Raw genomic sequence first — 25,737 nt, forward strand, 5'->3', positions numbered from 1 at the left:
TGAAGAAGACTCTGCACTGCATTAGGCTGCGGCCAGCATGACGCTGAGCAGGCGCTCGCTGCGATGAAACACATTGCAACAATGTGTGAGCGAGTGCGTGCGCATGCCCATGAGCGCACGGCGCTCAGCTACTTGCAAATTTTTTATGCTGCTCGGTGGAGCGCCTCGTGAGCGGTTCGCCCAATGAGTGCGAACCAACTCCGTGACGTCATGGCCGTGCCCCGACACGCCCCCATACGCACGCAACTAACTGGCCAGGAAAAGCACGGCCAAGCAGAGCGCATGACGTCACGGTGCTCGAGTGCAAGAGCGCCCACTCCCAGCCTGGCACTGACGGTGCCTGCTTCGCGTGTGCGCGCGCTCGTTCGGCACTCTTTGTTGGTGTATTAAAGTGTACAAACTAGAAACTACTCCTGGCGGCAAAGTACTGCGTTGACGCTGCAACACTTTGCCGCCACAACCGAAATTGAACTTTCGGGCTGCTGTCGCGTCATGTGAGCTGGTTTAGCCAAAAAGGGCGAACCAGCTCCGTGACTCAGCCACGCCCCCAATCGGCCGCGACCCAACTCCTGTAGCTAGCGCACAGACTACTGGGGCTGCAGGAGTACGTGGTGAAGGCGTTCACGGAAGCCATGGCCGAAGCAGGCACCGTGAGCTCGGCCTTAGGCTAAGTCCCAGCTGGCGCTGAGCGCGCTCATGCTTGGAGAGCGCTCCAAGCCTGAGCGCTGGGTGTCTTATTGTACACGGGTGCGGGGAAGGGGGGGGGGGGGCATTGCGGGCCAGCTGAGCGAGCGGTAAGTATAGATTTTTTTTTGTTTTGCTAAGCGCCGATCGTGGCTGAGCGTGTGTGCACGAGCACCGCGGGCACCGCGTGAGCGGGGGACTTACATATATCTATATATGTAAGTCTCCTCCGCAAGCGCTGCCTGCTCAGCCCGATCTGCGCTAGCCTTAGGCCTCAAGCGCTGACACGTGCTGAGGCGTGCTCTCACTTACCAGTGAGCCCCTGCAGCTGCAATGAGAGCAGCTTTAGTAGGGGCTCGCCTACGCTTCCGCAAGCGTGCGGAAGCGTAGGTCTTAGGAAAATTTTAAATTTGGGAGCGCAGGGCCGGTCACGTGAGCGGTTCGCCCAATGAGGCCGAACCAGCTCCGTGACGTCACTGGCCCGCTCCCAGACGGCGAGCTAACCAAGGCCAGGGAAAGCACCCGCTTTCCCTCAGCCTCAGCGCGCCTCCGCACGGGCTGAGTCACCATGGACTCAGCTTTAGGCTGGTGCGCTCACTTTAATGTAATCTAATGAAATTGCAGGAGGACAGCTGAGCGCTCATGCTTGAAGAGTTGGTGACGTCACCACTCAAGCATGAGCGCGCTCTGTGGCAGTGTGGCCGCAGCCTTATAGTGATCAATAAAGAATTGTATTGGGACATCCAAAATAACGTAATGTTTCTGTCCGCTTTGGAAAGATCCTACAGGGGACTGAAACGTTGGTTATTTTGGATGTTTCAATACAATTTTTATTGATCACTATCATGCATTGCCGTGTCTTCATCGATCATGGTGTTGGGTGAAGTATTTCTATATTTATTTTTATGTCCTGTGCACTTGTGCTTTTCTTCATGTATTTATGCATGTCTTTAATTATATAGCGCCATTAATATACATAGTGCTTCACAGTAGTAATACATGTGACAATCCATATAAATAACAAATAATACAAATAACAGATCATGGGAATAAGTGCTTCAGACCTAAAAACAATTACATTTAGGAATAGGAGTCCCTGCTCCCAGAGCTTACAATCTAATTGGTAGGAAGAACGTTTAGACACAGTAGGAGGGCATTCTGGTAAGTGCGTCTGCAGGGGGCCAAGCTTTATGTATCAGGTGTATAGTATTAGCCACTGTGTTTGTGTATTTCATACGTATCTTATCCAACTAGTATAGCTTAAATGTATTGTCAAACATGCCCATGCAGGACTGGAAAAATACTAAGATTCAACAGCTAAGGAAAAAGGTAACTCGTCCATCACAAGTTAGGCCGCGGGCAGGCTGAGAGCAAGCTCGCTCAAGCTCCGTGACGTCAGATGCAGAGTAAGCAGGAGTGATTTCTGGCCAGTTGAAATTTGCAGTTGCGCACGTGGGGGAGCGCGGCCGTTATGTCATGGAGCTGGAACCGCTCATGTGATGTGCCAGCGAGGGACAGAATCAAATGTATTTGTCTCTGCAAGCAGAGGAGCTCTCACGTGCGCACGTTGGACAGTCTCATTGCGATCATGTTTGATCTTGTCACATGAGCTCGCAAGCGCGCTCAGCTTCACCCTGGACGAGGCCTTCTACATAAAACAGTATAAATTACAGATGAGCATAATTATCAGAATACTAGCTGTACCAGGCGTAAGATACGCCAATCTCGCAGATCTTAAAGATTATTAATTAAACATTACTCTGTATTCGCCCCTCCCTGTAATGCCTTGCTGTCTCTTGTCCCATCTTCCCCACTTTAGGCCTCGGATATAGTGGGTGCGCGACGGAGCGCATGGCGTCTCGCGCACCTGTCGCCCGAGCAATCTGTTGACTAAGATCGGTCACGACGGGGTGGCATAAGCATGGCCGTGATGTCACGAGGCTGGTTCGCCCTCATTGGCTGAACCGCTCACGTGACCCGGCCGTCACGCGGCAAAAGAAAATTTTTCTGTCGGCTCAAAATTCTGCTGCGTGCTCGCACTCACTATGGCCGGCCCTTTTGAGCTGTGCTTATAGTGCCGTCGACAGCAACGTGATGTCGCGCCAAAACAAATGTGTTGCCGCCGTCGCGTGCTCTTATAGTAAGCCCAACGCGGCGGCTTGGTCGCAATCACTGGAAGTCCTCTCAATTTGATTTTTCCAGTGACCGTAGCCAGACGTCGCAGCCACTATAAGCGTAGCCTTTGTCTCATCCACCATGCCCTGCTCCTCTGCACACTCTCCTCCCCTCTCTTTGCACTCCCTGCTTTCCTGTCTGCTCCTCTGCACACTCTCCTCCCCTCTCTTTGCACTCCCTGCTTTCCTGTCTGCTCCTCTGCACACTCTCCTCCCCTCTCTTTGCACTCCCTGCTTTCCTGTCTGCTCCTCTGCACACTCTCCTCCCCTCTCTTTGCACTCCCTGCTTTCCTGTCTGCTCCTCTTTGCACACTCTCCTCCCCTCTCTTTGCACTCCCTGCTTTCCTGTCTGCTCCTCTTTGCACACTCTCCTCCCCTCTCTTTGCACTCCCTGCTTTCCTGTCTGCTCCTCTTTGCACACTCTCCTCCCCTCTCTTTGCACTCCCTGCTTTCCTGTCTGCTCCTCTGCACACTCTCCTCCCCTCTCTTTGCACTCCCTGCTTTCCTGTCTGCTCCTCTTTGCACACTCTCCTCCCCTCTCTTTGCACTCCCTGCTTTCCTGTCTGCTCCTCTTTGCACACTCTCCTCCCCTCTCTTTGCACTCCCTGCTTTCCTGTCTGCTCCTCTTTGCACACTCTCCTCCCCTCTCTTTGCACTCCCTGCTTTCCTGTCTGCTCCTCTTTGCACACTCTCCTCCCCTCTCTTTGCACTCCCTGCTTTCCTGTCTGCTCCTCTTTGCACACTCTCCTCCCCTCTCTTTGCACTCCCTGCTTTCCTGTCTGCTCCTCTTTGCACACTCTCCTCCCCTCTCTTTGCACTCCCTGCTTTCCTGTCTGCTCCTCTTTGCACACTCTCCTCCCCTCTCTTTGCACTCCCTGCTTTCCTTCTGCTCCTCTTTGCACACTCTCCTCTCTTTGCACTCCCTGCTTTCCTGTCTGCTCCTCTTTGCACACTCTCCTCCCCTCTCTTTGCACTCCCTGCTTTCCTGTCTGCTCCTCTTTGCACACTCTCCTCCCCTCTCTTTGCACTCCCTGCTTTCCTGTCTGCTCCTCTTTGCACACTCTCCTCCCCTCTCTTTGCACTCCCTGCTTTCCTGTCTGCTCCTCTTTGCACACTCTCCTCCCCTCTCTTTGCACTCCCTGCTTTCCTTCTGCTCCTCTTTGCACACTCTCCTCTCTTTGCACTCCCTGCTTTCCTGTCTGCTCCTCTTTGCACACTCTCCTCCCCTCTCTTTGCACTCCCTGCTTTCCTGTCTGCTCCTCTTTGCACACTCTCCTCCCCTCTCTTTGCACTCCCTGCTTTCCTGTCTGCTCCTCTTTGCACACTCTCCTCCCCTCTCTTTGCACTCCCTGCTTTCCTGTCTGCTCCTCTTTGCACACTCTCCTCCCCTCTCTTTGCACTCCCTGCTTTCCTGTCTGCTCCTCTTTGCACACTCTCCTCCCCTCTCTTTGCACTCCCTGCTTTCCTGTCTGCTCCTCTTTGCACACTCTCCTCCCCTCTCTTTGCACTCCCTGCTTTCCTTCTGCTCCTCTTTGCACACTCTCCTCTCTTTGCACTCCCTGCTTTCCTGTCTGCTCCTCTTTGCACACTCTCCTCCCCTCTCTTTGCACTCCCTGCTTTCCTGTCTGCTCCTCTTTGCACACTCTCCTCCCCTCTCTTTGCACTCCCTGCTTTCCTGTCTGCTCCTCTTTGCACACTCTCCTCTCTTTGCACTCCCTGCTTTCCTGTCTGCTCCTCTTTGCACACTCTCCTCCCCTCTCTTTGCACTCCCTGCTTTCCTGTCTGCTCCTCTTTGCACACTCTCCTCCCCTCTCTTTGCACTCCCTGCTTTCCTTCTGCTCCTCTTTGCACACTCTCCTCCCCTCTCTTTGCACTCCCTGCTTTCCTGTCTGCTCCTCTTTGCACACTCTCCTCCCCTCTCTTTGCACTCCCTGCTTTCCTGTCTGCTCCTCTTTGCACACTCTCCTCCCCTCTCTTTGCACTCCCTGCTTTCCTTCTGCTCCTCTTTGCACACTCTCCTCCCCTCTCTTTGCACTCCCTGCTTTCCTGTCTGCTCCTCTTTGCACACTCTCCTCCCCTCTCTTTGCACTCCCTGCTTTCCTGTCTGCTCCTCTTTGTACACACACCACCCTCATCTCATCTGTCTTTTCCTTGCTGTTTCTGTTTACTCCTCCTCACCTTGCTGTTTCTCCTCCACTCCTGTGCACTCCCTCCTGCCCCATGTCCCCACAATTCTCTTGGTTCCCTCCTTGTAATCCATCTGTCTCCTCCTCCTCCTTGCTGTCTCTCTCTCCACTCCTTGCTGACGTTGCTCAGCAACCCTGTGACAGCTGAGTTTAGGAAAAATTATACATTTATACACAGACTTTTGATCATACAGGACCCCCCTGTTGACCTCTGTCAATGATGCAGGGAAGGTCAAACTAGCTAGCCATGAGGGAACCTTTCTGTGTTCGGTTTGGTGATTGACAGTTATACCAGCCACGCTGTCTGCACATGCGACAGGGTTTGATGCATTGCTAAACTCGTCTTTCTACGCCGGGCTCAAGAACAAACTATACTGCTTGAGATCCGGGCAAACCTAATAATAAACAAAATGTGTATCTATAATATTTATGCCTATATATAATATGTAATGGCAAGCAAAGTTTTTTCCACTTTTCTTCCCTGAATTTTTACTTCGTCTGGACGACGGGAAGACTAGGTGTTTTTGTGTGTGTGTGTATCATCTTCAGCCCTTGTCGATCCACTGTTGGGTGAAGCCTCCTCAATGATCTTCCAGGGACTGCGGTTGCAAGCCTCTCTTCTCCATGTTGCTCCAGCATATGTTCTGATTTCAGCTTACTATAATGGTCATCATCTTGGTCTTTTATTCTCTCTATCCATCAATATTTATTTCTTCTTGCGATATGTCCGACCCACAGCCATTTTAATTGCTTCACCCTTGTGATGTCTCAGACTTCTGTTTGGTTTTGAACACATTGATTCTTTTTCCTCTCTCTTCTGGTAATACCCAGCATACATCTCTCCATACTTCTTTGCATTGTTCGAAGCTTCTGAATCAGCTTCACAGTCTTAAAGCAGCAGTTCAAGCAATATCCTACATGTGTGTTTTTATTTTTTTAATAAATCTGTTCTGTACTATGAGAAAAAATACATTTTTTAATGTTTCTAATGTAGGAAGCATTTCTAAAGTGACAGCCCCTTCCCCTCTGATAGGCTCTGGCTCTTGAGTCCCACCCTCTCCCTAGCAGTGCAACAATTGAATCTCGTAACTGCCCAGTCAATCATATTCCAGAACTACATTGCCCAGAATGCTGTGCAAGAACTGAATTAAATAACCCGGAGCAAGCGATCGATTACAGGAGAACGGATCAATCTGCAGCTTAGCTAATCACTTGCCAGTGTGCAGATTGTATTGATGCACTTATTGAAAGGGGAAGTTCTTTTTTTAAACTGCAGTTTGAACTGCAGCTTTAAGTTTCACATCTATACGTGAGCATGGGCACAATACACTGGTCAAAAACTTGCTTCACGAGGCCCAGTGGAAGGTTCCTTTGAAATAGACTTCTTTCTTCCAAATGTGTCCATCCCATCTTCCTTCTTCTATTGATTTCATTCAACAGTTTCCTATACATTGTTGTTGTTTGCCGGCTAAGGTAAACAGTCTTCAACCTTTTTGTTGTTGTTATATTCCATTTATTTTAATCTTTGCAGACTTGATGCATTTGCTGACAATTACTTTGGGCTTGCTGGGATTTATATGGAGGCCCACACTCTTACTTAGGCGAGTTCTCCAATTTGCTGGACATCTTCTTGACTTGTGGCAATAATGTCACCTGCAAATCGCAGGTGACTCATATTCACTATTGATTTTGATCACTTTTTTCTTCCCAGTCTAATGTCTCGAACAATTCTTCAAGTGTTGCTGTCAAAAGCTTTGGTGACATGGTGTCTCCGTGCCACTCTACCTTGCCGATCCTTATCTTGCTTGTATCTTAATGTAAACTAATGGTTGATTCTCGTAAATGTGCTTTATAATATCAATGTACGCTTATTCAACATTTTGTCTTCTCAATGCATTTAGGACCGCTGAAGTGTAGACAGAATCAAATGTATTTTCTGAATCTATGAATCCTAAACGGAGTGGTAAATCGTATTCATTACTTCGGGAAATCACTTCTTGTATGACTGATGTCCATTGTGTTGTATCCACGGCGGAATCCCACTTGTTCTTTAGGCTGGGCAAAGTCCAGGGTATGTTGCAGCCGATTTGTGAGTAGCTTTGTTGAAATCTTATCGGTGATTGGAAGTAGGCTGATTGGTCTGTACTCCTTGAGGTCTTCTTGTGGCTGAGGAGAACTATGGCATTACTCCATTATTCTGGAATTTCCCTGTTCAAGCAGCATGCAAAGAGTTTTGCCAGGATTTTTTCTACTGCCCCAGCTTCTTTCAAGATTTCAGTCGTAACTCCATCTTCCCCCAGTCGCCTTCCCATTTTTATGGATTTTATTCCTTTTGCTATTTCTTCTGGAAAGACATGAGAGATCATTTGTGGTTTCTTCTCACTTGTCGTCCTGCTCGATTTAAGCCTAGAGTTATCTGTATTCACATACAATTTCATGTAGAAGTTCTCGACTCTTTATGATGATTGTTTTATTGTTGATCCATAATCTTGTTTGAGTATAATGATTTTTCTTCTTCCCAACCATAAGTTATTGCTTTTATCTTCAATGGTTTTCTTCCCCATATCGCAGTGACATTTTCTTACATCTTTAGTGGTAAGTTTGCGGATTGTCTTGCACAGCTCTGCATATTCAATTCTTCTTGCGTCTTGGGATTGCTTAATTTCTTGTCTCCTCGTTGATTGTAATTGTGTGCGTGCTTTTACTGAAATGTTTTGAATTACACAGCAGTAGTGCGTTCCTGTTCTGTGTGTATATATGGATTGATAGACAGGGCTCGACAAAAATACACTCGCCCTCTCGCCTGGGGTGAGTGCATTTTGCCCGGTGTAGAGTGTTGCGTGCGGCAGCGTCTCCCGCCATTCGGCTGCTTTCCCTGCAACTTTCGAGTGTCTCCCCTTTAACTCCTGTGAAAATGGCTGTGCGACGTTGCCGTGACAACAGGGTGCTACATGACATCACGCGGCATCAAGTTGCCTTGACACCGCGCAGCCATTTTCACAGGAGTTGTAGGGGAGACACTCGCAAGTTGCAGGAGACGCCGCACCATGCGCCACAGGTAAGACTAGTGAGGGGGGGGTGAGAGAGTTTGGGGGGAGGGGGTGAGTTACTTTTTTTTTTTAAGAATTTGTCGAGCACTTGATATATATTTATATACAATAAAATGAATACACACAAGTATGTTTGTATATTAAAATATATATTTGTATATTATGCTAGGCTAAATAAGCATGGAGTACACCGTTAATAACCCTGTAGTGGTCTTTGATAAGGGTAGCAATCACAACACACTGTAAGCCAGAATGTAAAAAAATTTATGAATACGATATGTTTGCCATTCCATGTCAATGACCAACATGTCAAATGGAAACCTGAATTAAAACATTCAAACATGTCTTAAAATAAATATGTTTGCACCATAAACCTGCTGCCGTGCTGTAGAAAATAATTGTAAGCAAACTGTTTTGTTGACCCAGGAGTGTATTTGGAAACCCATTTTCTTAGAAACCCAGCGAGTAATGTATGCCAGTGTGTGTGCATGAAGTTAAACCATTAAAGCTAAAGCCTGCTTGATAATATATAGTGGCGTATTGCAGTAAATTGAAATCACTCTGCCATGTACCATTATTTTGTAGTTGCTCATGTAGCCTACCATTGCTAATTCAAAGGGTCAGTACCTCCTAGGACACTGGTGTGTTAGAGCTGATTGGCAAAGCAGGGTGGGTAGCCATCTTCCTTTCTTCCATGTAGTAAAATCACAAAGGAGTTGGCCGTGTGCTGCCTTTTTCTTGGACCAACAGATATTTTATACTTTACAAGCTTTTTAAACGTACATGATGAAGAACCCACAGTATCACCTATCTGGTGGTCCAGTAAAATCTATCGCACCACCTACTCCTTCTCCCTCTCTTGTTATTTCTCTATATAGAGCCGATTGGTGCATTTTAAAAGAATCAGACAAGTTGGTTTTTTTGTGTTTTTTTTTTTTTTTTTTTTTACATTTTTATGGTAAACAAAAAAGTTCTACAGGGTTTTCCCAATGTTGGATGTTTTGGTGTGAAGACTGTCCTCAGAGCCACAGGCAACTTTAATAGCTTTGCTCTGACTTTTTTTGATTCACAAATTATTATGTAGCTGTTACTTGTCAGAGAAAATGTGTAGCTGCAATTTTTTGAATTCAGTGTTCTTAACAATAATTGATGCATATTAATGTGTTGTCATAAGATACAAATAAGTAACAGTTTACAGGAGCAATTCAAGCATCTTTAATAAAAAATATATATATATATAATTATAATGAAAAAAATGCCCACAATTGAAGCTTGGGGTCTCCAGAGCTGAACCCCATTCATTTTCGCTCTGGGGACCCCCTGCTTCCGGAGATACTTGCCTCCGTAGTAGGTGGTGGTAGCCGATTAGGCTGAGCTAGTTGTGCTTTAAAGATTTTAAAGCTCCTGCATCACGTGAACCAACAAAGAAGCCGTCGTCCCGGATGACATCACAGCTTCCTATTGGTCCGCAGGGTGCGGGAGCTTTGAATCACCGCCATAACATGAAACCTGGTAACAGAGCAGAGCAACTACCAGCACCTACTTCGGGAAGTATCTATCTCCGGAAGCAAGGGGTGCCCGGACCTTAAATTTATGGGGTACACCTCTGGAGACCCCCTGCTTCAATCCTGGATAAAATAAAAAGCATGAATTGCTGCTTTATGGGGAATTTAATATTTCTAAGGAACTAATTACACTGATAAGTTGTTTTATTTTTGAGTCGTTAGGTTCAACTGCCCCATTAAGCTTAACTGACAGAAGCACAAATATTTTAAATATACACTATAATATTGCACTTGTTGGGGACTTATGCAGAATTGAGATTAGAATGCAGCAGACAATAAGTTGCAGTCGTAAGAGCTGTTATAAACCAGTGATCATTTTTAAGAGCCCTGGGTCAGATGTAATGTGGAACTAAGGGAGCTCATAATGGTTGCAGTAAATTTAACATGGTTGCAAAAGATTTTTTTTTCTTTAGCATCCTTTTTCTCTTGATTCTCCAATTGAGCACTTCTCTGTTCGTCTTGTGCTTGTTCCAGGCTGCGTGGGTCAAGAGTTCTTTTGGTTGGGATGAGAGGCCTGGGAGCAGAAGTGGCCAAAAATTTGATCTTGGCGGGAGTGAAAGGATTGACCATGTTGGATCATGAGCAGGTGGGAACTGACTAACATGTTTTGATAAGCATCTTCAACCTTTCAATGGCACATTTTGTTAAGCATTTGTTTGCAAGCAGATAGCGGTAAATACAATTATTTTCAATTGATCAGCCCAGTGCATGTCGTATTTCACACAGTTTGAGCAGCCCAAACATATTAAAGGTGCAATTCTACCTAGCCGGCCAAAAATCAACTTATTTTTAAAGAACTTTATAATCTAGTTGGCTTCCTTAAACTGATCTGTGTTAAACGTATAGATTTGACCTATTTTTATTTATCTGTAAATTAATTACAAACTATATTTCTTGGGGACCTATAAATGGGATTTTCTTCATTAGTGCTTCCTTTACATTTATTTCACCATGTCCTAACCAGAGAAGCAATAATAAGGTGGCTTTGCCGTGACCTGTGCAAGTTCTTGTTGAGCACACAGAATATCAGGCAAGGCAGCAGCCAGATGAAATCCGACCTCTCCGAAGTCACGGCTCACCATGTTTACAAATGAACTTTAAATAATTACAAATTACTGCCATTAGTACACTTCTGTCCTAAGAGGGTTTGAGGCTTTACGTACTGGTGAGCAGTGGCGTAACTAGCATTCCACTTAACCCCGATTGCGCGGGGAACCCAACAGACTGGTGCTAGAAGTTGGGCCTGGCGCCTCCCCCCCCTTTTTGCTTCCCCGCCCTGAAGTCAGACATGCCCAGCCTTCCGCCAGCTTGATCAGCTGTTGCCGAGCGTCACTGCAGGTACCTCCCGCCTCCCAAATCCAATGACATTTGTACTCACAAATTTCACAATCTTTAAATGTACATAGAGGTATCTTTGTGATGTTTTACCCAACGATAACCACAGGTAAGGACAGGCAAGTACACAGGTTACCAGACAGGACCTTCGTGCAGTAGAATAGAAGAACGGAAATAGTATAGACTGATAAACTTTATGAAGAGTAATCGTATGATAAAACAAACTCGCATGGTGCTAGATCAAATATAACGTTTTGATCAATAGATCGGCAGCGCCTGGGAACTAAATACCCCACCTAGCCTTCTCATTGGTAACTGTGAGACTACTGCGTAATCAATAGTAAATTGGCTACAACTGCATACCTGAATGGATACTATAGTAAACCAAAGCACCATAATAGCCATAATTTTGGCAACTGTAGCAAAGTGAAGATAGAACCATAGTAAATGTATAATACAAAACTAGAACTGTAATGCTAAATAGAAGATAGTTATACCAACATAATGTCATAGTTATAAACATGATAGCGCTAAATATAGCTGATATATAGAGGTGCAATGTGAATAACTATTCAGTTAGATCCAAATCTGGAATAAGTAATTAAATAAAGATACCAAGTTAGAGAAATAAAATATAGATACACAACTTAATAGGCTGAAACCGGTATATAACAGAAGTAAATATTGGGGTCTTGGGACTTAAAGAAATACACTAAGGTCAAAATCAATGTTTAGACCAGCAGGTGACAAAGTGCCTAATTCATAAATCCAATAGGACTCTTTATTAGGTCAATATTTCTGTCCCCACCTCTCCAATATGGCATAACTTGTTCAAAATGATAAATGACATTATATGTTATGACTGTACATGCGGTTTACAGTACATGGGGAAGACTATCCGCCCACTACAAACCAGGACCCTAGAACATATTGTAAACATAAGAAAGTTGATAACACAGTGTATCCAAACACTTCCTAACAGTTCACAATGCAGACCCAAAGGGGTCATTTATAAAGGGTTTGAACAAGTTATGCCATATTGGAGGTGGAGACAGAAATATTGACCTAATAAAAAAAAAAAATAGTCCTATTGGATTTATGAATTAGGCACTTTGTCACCTGCTGGTCTAAACATTGATTTTGACCTTAGTGTATTTCTTTAAGTCCCAAGACCCCAATATTTACTTCTGTTATATACCGGTTTCAGCCTATTAAGTTGTGTATCTATATTTTATTTCTCTAACTTGGTATCTTTACTTCATTATCTATTTCAGATTTGGATCCAACTGAATAGTTATTCACATTGAATCTCTAATTTTTAAAATTCTTTATTTTGTTTAACTATTTTAGTTTGTTTTATATGTATAATTATGTTTTTTGAGCTCCATGCATGTTTGCATAGATAATTTAAATATTGACTCATCCTATATATCAGCTATATTTAGCACCATCATGTTTATAACTATGACATTATGTTGGTATAACTATCTTCTATTTAGCATTACAGTTCTAGTTTTGTATTATACATTTACTATGGTTCTATCTTCACTTTGCTACAGTTGCCAAAATTATGGCTATTATGGTGCTTTGGTTTACTATAGTATCCATTCAGGTATGCAGTTGTAGCCAATTTACTATTGATTACGCAGTAGTCTCACAGTTACCAATGAGAAGGCTAGGTGGGGTATTTATAGGCATAGGTACTAATGAGAAACACTCCTGATGAAACATTGCTAAAGGTGAAACGCATAGAGTGTTATTGCAATGGGGGGCGCTACGCACAGTGCTGCCCGCTTGCTGAGAGACCTGCCTGCTGTCTATCATCTGGGGATTCAATCCCGGAAGCACAGAGCTGGGCGACGTGAGCCCAGATGAGCCACAGGGGAAGGAGACCACTCCAGTTCCCAGGCGCCGCCGATCTATTGATCAAAACGCTATATTCGCTCTAGCACCATGTGAGTTTGTTTTATCATATGATAAACTTTATGAAGAGTAATCAGTCTATACTATTTCCGTTCTTCTATTCTACTGCACGAAGGTCCTGTCTGGTAACCTGTGTACTTGCCTGTCCTTACCTGTGGTTATCGTTGGGTAAAACATCACAAAGATACCTTTATGTACATTTAAAGATTGTGGGAGGAATTAACTACCTTATCACTCAAAAACATATTGCACTATTGCATGTATGTTTATTTCCACGTATACCTGCGCTTGCTTCCCAATTCAACCTGGACACCTGAGAGAACACACGGATTTAGAAAGCAATCTACATTTGGGTTTAAGCTGCATACCTTATTTATCTGTATTTGAATTATATTTATTAATTTCTTTCACTCAATTCATGGTCACATATGTTCGATGCACCTTTAGAGTGATCTAGGCACTGTATATTCTTTCACTTGTAATATAATTTCTTATTTTAAGATTTATCACTGATTAGATTTAAGCGCTACTTGAGGATAACATAGTTTTTTTTAGCTCACGCCTCCTACTGTCCCACACCGACACAACCAGAACTGGAGCAGGCATGCTTCCAACTACAAAAGTGAACTGGATTACAGTCAAACTAACTAACTTTTTTTGTTGTTGTTAATCCTTGCCAGAGACCCTGCTCTTTGCTTTGTGCTAACTACATTGAAACAAGACAATGCAGGTGTGCTGGCTTAACTTTTTGAGTGCTGGAAGGTCTGCAGCAGCAGACTGTCACAGACCCTTCTGCACGTCGCAATCATGTAACCGCTGTTCGGGAGTGATCACGTTCTCGATCTACCATAGAAAAACAAGCGAAGAGTGACTTGGGTAGTACAATGTCATGAGGCCCCTGGCGTGCCAGACACCATGTCTTACGGCGTCCAAAGGGTTAAAGTGTGTTGACACCTTTTGCTGCTGAAAGAGGATTGCAACTCTTAGCGGCTCAATGGGTTTCTGATCTTGATTGTTATGGGGCATGTTTGCGCACACTTTCTCTGAACTGTAATGGTGAAGGAAATGAGGGGTTTCGGGGATCCAGAAATAATGTTACTATCTTGCCCCATGAGTATGTTCAGCGCTTTTGTTAAAAAAATAAAATGAAAAAGTAGTTGTGATCATGATTGTCTTGATCTCTAGTTTCTGAAGTTACCACAGTAACCTTTTAGACTGCATTGGGATCATAAAATGGCTCTGGTTAGTTTGCTTTGGTGTGGGGCCAGTGTTAAGCTTTTTGTCCATATAGAGCTTAACTATTTTTAATGGTGTTTACCAAGTCCCATGTAGGTTGGGAACATCAGATCATACATGCTGTATGTACCTAGACACTTTCTAGGTGTTTGGTTGTAGATATCCACCAGAGGGCACTCCTCACATTTAGTTGGATATAAAACCATATAATCTAGCAAAGCGCAAGTAAATGTTTGTTTGCTAAAGGCCAATTAAGGTTTACGCTCTTGTATCAAAGAATATTTGCAAATATAATCTACATTGAGAATACCCCGATAACCTGCTATAAACAACTTGGCAATGTCATTGATTTTACTTATTTACAGATCAAATGGGACCTGCAATATTTTCTATTTGTCTCTACTAATGAGAGCAAAGCTTAAAATGAAAATAAAGCACTATAAGGCCGCGCGTATAGCGCTAGCGAAAGTTGTATTTCGCTTTGCGGTGGTGTCGTGGGCGACCAGGCCATTGATTGGTTCAGGGGCTGTAACATGAGGTGACAGCCTCTGAAAAATCAAATATTCCCGGCTGCAAAAATCACGTCGCTTTGTCGCCGTCGCTTTTAATATATGCGCACGCGGCGGTGACAAGGCATTTGTTTTCGGGCGACGTCGCCGGCACTATAAGCGCTGCCTAAGGCCGAGTCCATAGACGGACAGGCCGTGCTGAGGCGTGCGGACGCTCCGCGCTGAGCCCCTGCATCCTCAATGAGGATGCCTTGAGAGGGGGCTCACGCGAGCGTCCGCAGGCGTGCCGAGGAGTTGGAGGTTTCAGCCGAGCGCCAAGCTGTTTTTCAGCGCGCTGTCGGCTGAAAACCTCCAATCACAGCACAGCAGCGTCAACGTGTCGGCGCCGTGACATTGACGTCAGTGCGTCGCGGCCGATTGGCCCAGCGACGTCACTGCCCCGCCTCCAACCACCTCCCCCGGCTCCCTTCGCGCACGCTGGCTCGCCTGCAAGTCCGTGCAATCGCGCTGACTGAAGCAGGCGAGCCTCAGCGTTAGCGCGCCTCCGCTCTCCCCACCCCTCTATGGCCCGGGCCTAAGAATGCTTTTCCTCATGAAAAATTGACCGTTATTAGGGGACTAAATAATCATAATCCCTCTAATATTTTAATTAAAAATGATATATATTTCAGCCATTATATCATGCTTGTGCAAATTATTTTTGATGTCAATCAATATAAATGTATTTGTATCTTACATAGCACTGCACTTAGAATTTGTCGGCCAGGAGTCCTTGCCCTGTAGAGTTTACAATGTAATTTTGATGCATGACGTTCAGGGAGCTTGTGTCTTCCCCAAGCAACAAGGCTGCTGTTCAAACCAGCAATACTCATTTTAAAGACATGATCTCAATGATGTTTTGTCGCAATCAGGTATCTCAAGAGGATTCAAGAGCTCAGTTCCTGATTCCTTCTGGATCTTTAGGTCGCAACAGAGCTGAAGCATCTCTGGAACGAGCCCAGAATCTGAACCCTATGGTGGATGTGAAAGTGGACACTGATAACATAGACGGAAAACCTGAAGACTACTTCACAGAGTTTCATGCAGTGAGTAATAGAAGTCTTATAGGTGACGGATCAACATGTGAGTTCATGGATGCAATGGTGTGAATAGAACTGCAGTGCTGGCCTCTTGCACTCGAACGGTTAAGCAGACTTCAGGACATGGCAACATTTGTCAGCTTGTCCTGTAATTGTTACTGTAAAGTAATATATCTCTAATATAGCAACAGAGAATTCACAATGACATCTGAGATCTAGCGATAGAGGCAAAGTCATAAAAAATATTAAAATGGTTATGTATTTTGCCACTAATCAATCCACCGTCGTTAAATATACAGCAACAAAGGCAACATTGAAAACAATACCCATCTATACAGCGCTAGCATGGGAGGAAACCCAGTTTCCCGAAACACTACAGGAACGTGCTTCCAATGTGTTGACAGGGCGCCTTGCTTGATAAAACTGCTCCTTCTGTGTTTCTGTTCCCTGTGCCAAGTTTTTGTGTCTAGGAGGAAACCTGTAGTAACAACAGGATACTGATTCGGGGGATAACTTTTGTTTTTTTTTCTCCCTGTAAAACAGAGGGAGAAGCATTTGTGAATTTGATGCTGACATCTCAATTGTGTGTCACACTGTCCAGGAGCCACTTTGGGACAATAGACCGTTGCCCTGGGCAGGCCCTGCATGTGTCTCTGAGGGGAAGGTCACAGCTCCTAAAACCTCTTCTGTTCCGTTTTCTCAGATAACTTTTCACATGGTTTGTTATGATTAGCTGATCCAGGAGGGCTTGTTTTTTTTATTTTTTACTTTGTTAGCAGCAGAGATGCAAACAGAAGGGCCTCTCATAAGGACTTTGTTGTAATCCCGTACCTGACATTGTATCAAACTGTCCTGATGATGGATAGGGAGAAGACATTGATATCTCCATGTAACCCTTCCACTGCCAGAAAGACCGTTGCTACACATTATGGCAGTGAGGGGAATACATCCGGTACATAAATTATGTAGTGACAGGTAGTAAGTGGAAGCTTAGTAAATCTAAAAAACACATTTATAGGAACAGGAGTCCTCCATGTATGTAAACACCATTCTACCTGAGAGCCCATTAACCTGTCCCTCTGCTTACCAAGCTCTGAGAAACCATCAGGCTAAAAAGATGCAAAGTGACAGCAGGTAGTCCATTGTCCCTTGGTCGGTGTACCAGTTGGGGGTATCATATTGCCTTCTATTGATTGTGAGTCCAGGTTGACTTGAGGTAGCACTTGCATGTGCCTGCAGAATATACATTTCAATGCATATATCTAACATCTCCCAGCACAATTATTCTCCCAGGGGTATATGAAAGTAAAAGAGAGAGCACACAATAGAGTAGTATAGTCTAAATTGTATTAGCAGCAGTAGATAAATATATGTATAATACACTCACATTTTGAAAAACAATAATGTTCGAGGGAGAGGACAGCTGTGGTTGGAGAACGCCGGTTTCTCCAGGAGCGGCGGAGCCCTTCCGCATACGTCACGGATACCCTCGTCACGTCCTGTGTCGTCTTGGGTCAGGGCGGAAGAGGCTGCCTAGTGTGTCCGTCTCCTGATGGTTTGCCAGCAGTTGTCTCCAATGATCTCCCCATTGAGCTGGCAAACCATCAGGAGACGGACACACTAGGCAGCCTCTTCCGCCCTGACCCAAGACGACACAGGACGTGACGAGGGTATCCGTGACGTATGCGGAAGGGCTCCGCCGCTCCTGGAGAAACCGGCGTTCTCCAACCACAGCTGTCCTCTCTCTCGAACATTATTGTTTTTCAAAATGTGAGTGTATTATACATATATTTATCTACTGCTGCTAATACAATTTAGACTATACTACTCTATTGTGTGCTCTCTCTTTTACTTTCATATACCCCTGGGAGAATAATTGACTATCTACACTACAAGCTTCCTGTATCAAGACACCACTCTGAGGGGGATCCATTAAAGGGCTCCCATCAGAGAGAGAAGGGTCTCTGATACGCCTATCTTTGATATTGTCATCTTCACACAGCGCTCCGCTCAAATTTGAAAACCTGCACAAGACCCATCTGGACCTGGACAGTCCGCCTCAAGGGTGTAGAGCTGCTTTTTTATTATTGTATTGCACATTAATATTCCTATTTTTTCACATATTGGTGAAGGTCACTAAACACAATTTGTGTATTCATTATAAATTGAACATCACTGTCACTTATATTGTATAATTATTTAACATTCACTTAGTTTGGGAAGCGCCCGGTTTTTATTTTTGTTTTTACAAGTGTGGTTGTCTGATTTAGTAGAGTATTACTTAACTTTTTCTTCCTCCAAAATAGACGAATATTTTTTAATTTTGTGTTAGAATGAAGCAAGGGCAAGTGCAAATGCCCTTTTCCTGTTCACCATGGCAGTGGACACCGTAGGGTTTACTCTATCCCCAGCTGAGGAGGACAGGAAATTGCATTCTTGCAGGTAGGCCATAAAAGGCCCCTCCCACTACCTGCAGATAGTCTTTTCCTGTCCTACAGATAGGCGTAGAGTTAGTTATTTTCTAAGAGGACTCATCGGACTGTAATTATTGCAGTCAAGCCAGGGGTTTCTCAGCCTCTTCCCCTGAAGCTCCGTTCAACATACCGTGGGTGGTAGCAAGACGGAAGCCCGAGCGACCGTGCAGAACCGCAGATGCGTCATTGAACGCGATGGGCAGACAGTAGGTCTGTAGGGCAGATCGGAAGCTCCAATAATATTTGCCGCAGTGGCGTCTCGGTACGCAGCGGAGTGGGGGAGACAGACCGGCAAAGCGTCCCATGTAAGTGCATAGCACGTGTGCGGGTGAGCCAAGTGCTCCGATTGGATGGATTGACGCTGACGTCAGAGCGATGGCACACAGCTGTGTGAATGTGTCCTGGAAGCAGATGCAGCACGGAATGCTCGGCAGACAGGAAAAATCAGCTGCAAGAAGCTGAAAAAAGTTTGGAAGCCAGCATGGAAGCTGGAGGAAGTAAAGGGTCGCTTACACAAACTAGATGAGTCCTTAGCTTAGTTTAGTAGAGAATAAGAGAGCTGATATCATGGAACTGAAATAAATATTTTTTTTCACCTTCACGCTATGGTTATACAACTGGACGAAGGAACTTCAAAGGGGGCGGTAGAATCCCTTCATCAAAAGAAGAAAGCTGCTAAAAAAAACGAATTGGTGTGCAGCATGTAAAAAACAGCGTTGGAAGCCAAGAAGCTTTGTGCAGACTGCCTTAAAGCAGCAGCAAGAGAGTCAAATTAACAAATGAATACTTTTCTATCATGGATGAAATATGCAGTAAAATAGAATGTAGAGTCTGCGGTGCAACAAGCAGTGAAGCCAGCGCAAAACAGAGCAAGGTCTCAGATCAGCCTGGATATAGTGAGAGACTCCTCAACAAACGAATCAAAGATGATGTATCACCAAGCATCGGAAGGGGAGTGTGATTCGTCCGAGCAAGAAATGCAGGCGGAAGAATCAGAATTTAATTTAGAAATGGTGGATCCTCTTATAAAGGCAATGAGAGAAACATTGGAGTTGGAGGATACGGAAGAAGTCACTCAGAATTCAGGTAAATAATTTGGGACAAGGTAGAAGAAAAACAGATGTTTTCCAATTCATAAAGTAATCAAAGATATTATACAAATTGGGTTGTCACAGCTGGTTAGAAAACTAAATATTTCCAGAAAATGTAACAGGATGTATCCTTTTGCACAAGAAGATATAATATACTGGGAAGTCGGTCCTAAAATTGATGCAGCAATTTCCAGAATTTCAAGAAAAACAACCATACCAGCCGAAGATGCTGCATCAGCCAAAGATGTGATGGATCTTGTTTTGAAGAAAGCATACGTGACAGCAGGTACAGCATGCAAACCGGCGATATCAACGACATCGGTATCAAGAGCAATGTGGATATGGATTGCTAATATAGAAGAAGCACTGGGAAAAGGAGTTGAGAACTTCTTAAAGCATTGTCAGAAATCAGATGGGCAGCCGACTACGCGGCTGAAGCGTCGCTAGATATGGTAAGACTGGCAGCCAAATCAATGGCCTATACAGTAACGGCAAGAAGAGCGCTGTGGCCCAGACACTGGATGGCAAACACAGCTTCCAAGAACAGTTTATGTCATTTGCCGTTTGAAGGAGAATTTCTATTTGGGAATAAATTCGATGCAATTATAACCAAAGCGTCAGGAGGTAAAAGCACATTTTTACCACAAGAAAGTAGAAATAGAAGATATGTCTCTACATACCATCAGATGGACAGAACACAGTATAGGGAAGCAAGAACATATCATCCTGGAAGACCGTTCTCAAGACAGACGTCATGGAGAGGCGGACAAAATAAGCTTTTTCGTTGCGCCATTGGGAAAGCGTCATTTCCCAGAGGGAAATTCTTATGGTCAAGGGGTCCAGTGGCTTCGAGTTGGGGGAAGACTGAGCCAATTCGAAGCAGCATGGACTCAATCAATAAAAGACAGATGGGTACTACAGATCCTTTCTTTCGGGTACCACCTGGAGTTAAAGAACATTCCAAGAAGGGATATATTCTTAAAGGCAAAATATACACAGACAAAACAGAAAATAAAACAAATGAGTTTTATCCTGAAAGAGTTATTACAGGCCAACGTAATAACAAACGTTCCTCAAAGACAGAGGAGAAAACGAATTTATCCCAAGATCTTTTTGGAGGAAAATGCATCAGGAGGTTGCAGAGCAGATTTGGATCTAAGAACCGTAAATACCTACTTACAGGTGAGAGAGTTCAAAATGATTTCACTAAAAATCATCATCCAAGAAGTAAAACCAAACGATTGGTTGATATCAATAGATCTACAAAATGCCTATTTACACATCCCTATAGCAAAGGGACATCAAAAATTCCTCAGATTTGCAATAAATCAGGAACACTACCAATATACAGCGCTGCCGTTTGGACTAGCAACATCACCCAGAACGTTTACAAAGGTATTCGCTCCATTGATGGCAGAATTAAGAAAAAGTGGCATAGAAATGTATCCATATCTAGATGATATTCTGATGATATTCAAAAACAAGAAAAACTGCTACAAGACAAACAGTGGTATTCTTTCTAGAACATCATGGCTGAATCGTAAACATAGACAAAAGCTAGCTAGTACCAACACAAGAATTTTACACGGCAGGAGGTGCGCGATTACTCGACTCAAGGGTCCAAGACATTGGAGTCCAGACGAGAACGCTCAGAACATCTCTTCAGCAGCAGACTGTCTGAGACTCATGGGAAAATTTACATCATCGCTAAATGTAGTAAAATGAGCAGGTCTACACATGAGATCATTACTACAGCAATTTTTTACAGCAGTGGATGGAGGTCCCAAGGATGTAAAACAAGAAATATACATATACCCACACACAAATAAAGAACTAAGATGGTGGGGAAATGCCCAAAACCTATTAAAAGGACATCCATTACACCAGGTACAATGGGTAACGATAACCACAGACACCAGCAGCGCAGGTTGGGGAGCCCAGATGGTCTACTGGTTCCTACTGGTACAAGGTACTTGGACAACCAAAGAACAGCAGTTACCATCAATCCTGCTGGAACTCAAGGCAGTGCAAAAAGCACTAGAAGCATTCCAAAGCCAGGCAAAGGATGGAAATAAACAAATAAAATCCGACAACAGGGCCGTGGTAAAATATATAGCCAAGCAAGGAGGAACAAGGCACAAAAACTGATGCAACTAACATCAAAGATTCTATCCTTGGCAGAAGGCTATGTAACAGATATAACAGCCATACATATACCAGGGCCAGAAAATATTACAGCAGATTTTCTCAGTTCCAACCTAATCTACCTGGGAGAATGGTCATTAGACAACCATGTAGTCCGCAAATTGGTGAAACGTTGGGGGCAGACAGAAATAGATCTGATGGCTACTCGCCAAAACAGAAAGGTGGAAAATTATTGTGCAAGGCACTCTCATCCCAATGCAAGGCACACCGATGCCCTCAGTTTCAAGTGACAGTTCAAACTGGCATATCTTTTCCCTCCAATTCCTCTAATTCCAAAGATAATGCGGAAGATCAAGACCGATCAAGCAGAGGTGATACTGGTGGTACCATAATGGCCCAGGAGACAATGGTTTGCCCATCTCATAAATATGGCAATAGAGACACCGTGGCATCTATCAAATACCCGGGGACTGATACAACAAGGACCAGTATATCACCCAGAGTCCAAACAAATGGCCACGGCGGCTTGGAGATTGAGTGGAAGGTATGAAGAGGAAAGGGATGTTCAGATAGAACAATAAAGACCCTGTTGTAAGCAAGAAAGAAATCCACATCAATGGTATATTACCGAATTTGGTTATGCTTCAGAGACTGGTGTGTTAAGCAAAAACAGAAGTTTTTTTCTCTCCAAATACTGTCACTAGTAGAATTCATACAAGAAAGGTTTGATAGAGGACTTCACCTCCGTTCATTGATGGTGCAAGTTTCTGCATTGTCCGCACTGTTAGAGAAGAATCTAACTACTGAAAAACTCATTATTCGTTTTTTTTTGCAAGAGGTTAAGACGGCAAATCAAGAATAGAGTGTCAGCATGGGACCTAAGACTAGTACTGGATGTTCTCACAATGCAGCCGTTCGAACCTATAGATCAAATTCCCTTGAAGTTATCATGGAAGGTTGCATTCCTTTATAGCTATTACATCAGCAAGGAGAGTAGGAGAATTACAAGCCTTGTCTTGTAAAGAACCGTTTCTGGTCATTTACCAAGATAAAGCAGTGATGCGACCAGTGTACCATTTCTTACCGAAGGTGGTTTCTCAATTTCATATAAACCAAGAAATTGTAATTCCCTAATTTTGCCCAAAATCGGATAATAAGGAAGAAAGAAAAATTGCATAATCTTGACGTAGTGAGGTGCTTCAAAAACCTATATTGAGAGGGTGCAAGACATAAGAAAGTCAGATAGGCTGTTTATCATTCCAGAAAGACCAAGGACGGGGCAAGCAGCATCCAAAGCAACAATATCCAAATGGATTGTATCATGTAAGTACAGAGAGAAAAATAGGGGAGCAAGGAATTAAGTGTAGATCATAAAATTACAGTGCACTAATACAATAATATAAGTAAATAAATAACATTGATGATGGGAAGGCTGCTGAATTGTAACCTGCCCACCTTTCACACACAGAAGAGCACAAGGGTTAGGCACCCCAGTCAATGCACTTACTGTATGCTGCAATGGGGCGAGGGTGGACGGCGTGGAAATATAAATATATCTAACCACTTACACGGCCCTGTGTAAGTGTAACACACATCAGGGGTGTCTTTCCTTCTCCCCTTGGCAGTACAGTCTCCCTCTGTTCGATCCACTGGAATCCCCGATGGGGGTGGTGTTGAGACCCCTTCGTCTTGAAATGCGCCCCCACAATTGAATGTGATGCCAGAGAGTGGTGTTAGATTAAAATATGTAAATGTAATAACATTATAAAAAATCCGCACTCACATGAAATAAAAGTCCTAGGCTGCGACCGAGTAGTCCAAGGCCGTTGTAACACTTCAGTGTCCCTGCTCCTGCGTCCGGTATACCTTCTCCGGGGCACAGCTGGTTCGCGATCCAGATGAACTGCTACGGTGGCTTTCCTGGACCAAAAGATTGTATCATGTATCTGCAAATCGTATGAAAACAAAGGACAAAATCCGCCGTTGAACTTAAAGGCACACTCAACAAGAGCAATGGCCACTTCGTGGCCATTCAAGGCACAAGCATCACCGGCACAAATCTGCAGAGCGGCAGTATGGTCTTCATTCAACACAGTTATGAAATATTACAGATTGGACATTCAGGCTTCAGCTGACGCAAGCTTTGGTCGAAAAGTACCACAATCTGTAACAAAATAAAGTGGAAGACTGTAATAAATAAAGTGGTAGAAGCTGATATTGGCATTTGTTTTTTGCTTTTCCCTCCCTAAATAATACTGCTGGTGTATGTCCCTACGGTGCCCACTGCCATGATGAATAGGAAAGGAAAAAATGTAACCAAATTACCGTCATTTTCTTTTCCTGGAACCGCGGCGGTGGGCACATAGTTACCCTCCTATTATATGCCTAATATACATCAGTACTATTTGTCAGCTATGGGAGAATACAAAGACTGTCAGTAGAAGGAGGGGCCTTTTATGGCCTACCTGCAAGAATTCAATTTCCTGTCCTACTCAGCTGGGAATAGAGTTAACCCCTACGGTGCCCACAAATGTTTCCAGGAAAATAAAATTACAGTAAGTTGGTTAAATGTTCTCCTTTCATAGAAATGAGAATTAAGAATGCTTCTTAGTGTTTTGGGCAAACTTTTTTTCAGTTAATATTATTGGCCAAGGTTGAAGGATTACCTCAATGGTAAGAACTTTGGGATTTGAACACCCTTCCAAAGCAGAGTTGGCTTTCCTTGTGACGTTGTGCAATTCGCCAAGTCCATCATTAGGCTGCGCTTATAGTGCCGGCGACACGATGTTGCGGCAAAACAAATGCATTGCCGCCATCGCGTGTGCTTATAGTAAACGCGACGGATTGGTTGCGATCGCTGGAAGTCATCTCTATTTGATTTTCCAGCGACCGTCGCCGGCACTATAAGCGTAGCCTTAGATTGTAAGCACTTCAGAGCTCTGGATCAGTATGCCTGCAAACTTCAGTGTTCCATGGTTTATATATGGTCAACATAATACAGCTTAACCCCGTTATTGCGCGGTCCTCGGGGGCCACCCGCGACCACCGCGTTATAAACGGGGTCGCGGAAAAAAATGGCCGCCGAAAATTAATTAATTTTTTTATTTATTTATATATTTTTTTTGTGGTGGTACTGTGTCCGCCGGAGGGGGAAAGCTGAGAACTCTCCCAGCGTTCCCAGACCCGGTGGGGCAGCGGCAACAGCACACAGCACTTACCCGGCATCTGGCAGCTCTTCTCCCTGTCTCTGCTTCCTGCTTCTGCTTCCGTCTTGCGAGAGCAAGCTCCCTTAAAGAGACAGTGTGTGTGTGTGTGTGTGTGTGTGTGTGTATTTGACTGTGTGTGCAGTGTGCTGTGAGTGTGTGCAGTGTGCTGTGAGTGTGTGCAGTGTGCTGTGAGTGTGTGCAGTGTGCTGTGAGTGTGTGCAGTGTGCTGTGAGTGTGTGCAGTGTGCTGTGAGTGTGTGCAGTGTGCTGTGAGTGTGTGCAGTGTGCTGTGAGTGTGTGCAGTGTGCTGTGAGTGTGTGCAGTGTGCTGTGAGTGTGTGCAGTGTGCTGTGAGTGTGTGCAGTGTGCTGTGAGTGTGTGCAGTGTGCTGTGAGTGTGTGCAGTGTGCTGTGAGTGTGTGCAGTGTGCTGTGAGTGTGTGCAGTGTGCTGTGAGTGTGTGCAGTGTGCTGTGAGTGTGTGCAGTGTGCTGTGAGTGTGTGCAGTGTGCTGTGAGTGTGTGCAGTGTGCTGTGAGTGTGTGCAGTGTGGTGTGAGTGTGTGCAGTGTGGTGTGAGTGTATGCAGTGTGCTGTGAATGTGCGCAGTGTGCTGTGAGTGTATGCAGTGTGCTGTGAGTTTGTGCAGTGTGCTGTGAATGTATGTAGTGTGCAGTGTGTGTGCAAAAAAAAACGTAAATTTTTTTTAAAATTTTTTTCATTTGGGGTCCACTCTCAAACCACGTTATAAGCGGATCGCGCTATAACGGGATTGAGCTGTACAAGAGAAAATATTATTAACTTTAAACTACTTCTAAGGGTTATCTATTTCTTTTGCTGTAGATGCATTTGGTTCTAAAATACCAATTTTAATATCTTGAACGATAGAATAATGGTATTCGCAGATTTTTAAAGCTCTTTATTCTTGTTGCACTTATAGGTGTGTCTGACATACTGTTCACGTGACGTCATGGTGAAGGTGGACCAGATCTGCCACAAACATAACGTCAAGTTCTTCACAGGCGATGTCTTTGGCTACCACGGATACATGTTTGCCAATCTGGGAGAGCATGAGTTTGTTGAGTAA

At 44.3% G+C, this 25,737-nt stretch overlaps 1 protein-coding gene across 3 annotated transcripts in view; it reads left to right on the forward strand.

Moving 5' to 3' along the window:
* The window catches only part of SAE1 (SUMO1 activating enzyme subunit 1), a 96,910-nt gene that overhangs the window by 5,201 nt on the left and 65,972 nt on the right, over positions 1-25,737 (forward strand). For all 3 annotated transcript variants that reach the window (XM_075607016.1, XM_075607017.1, XM_075607015.1), the window contains exons 2-4: positions 10,134-10,245; positions 15,574-15,747; positions 25,591-25,733. In XM_075607016.1, coding sequence (XP_075463131.1) covers positions 10,134-10,245; positions 15,574-15,747; positions 25,591-25,733 — 429 coding nt within the window. The remainder of the gene's footprint in view (positions 1-10,133; positions 10,246-15,573; positions 15,748-25,590; positions 25,734-25,737) is intronic.

This window comes from Ascaphus truei, chromosome 7 (assembly GCF_040206685.1).
Source record: "Ascaphus truei isolate aAscTru1 chromosome 7, aAscTru1.hap1, whole genome shotgun sequence".
NCBI classification, from domain to species: domain Eukaryota; kingdom Metazoa; phylum Chordata; class Amphibia; order Anura; family Ascaphidae; genus Ascaphus; species Ascaphus truei.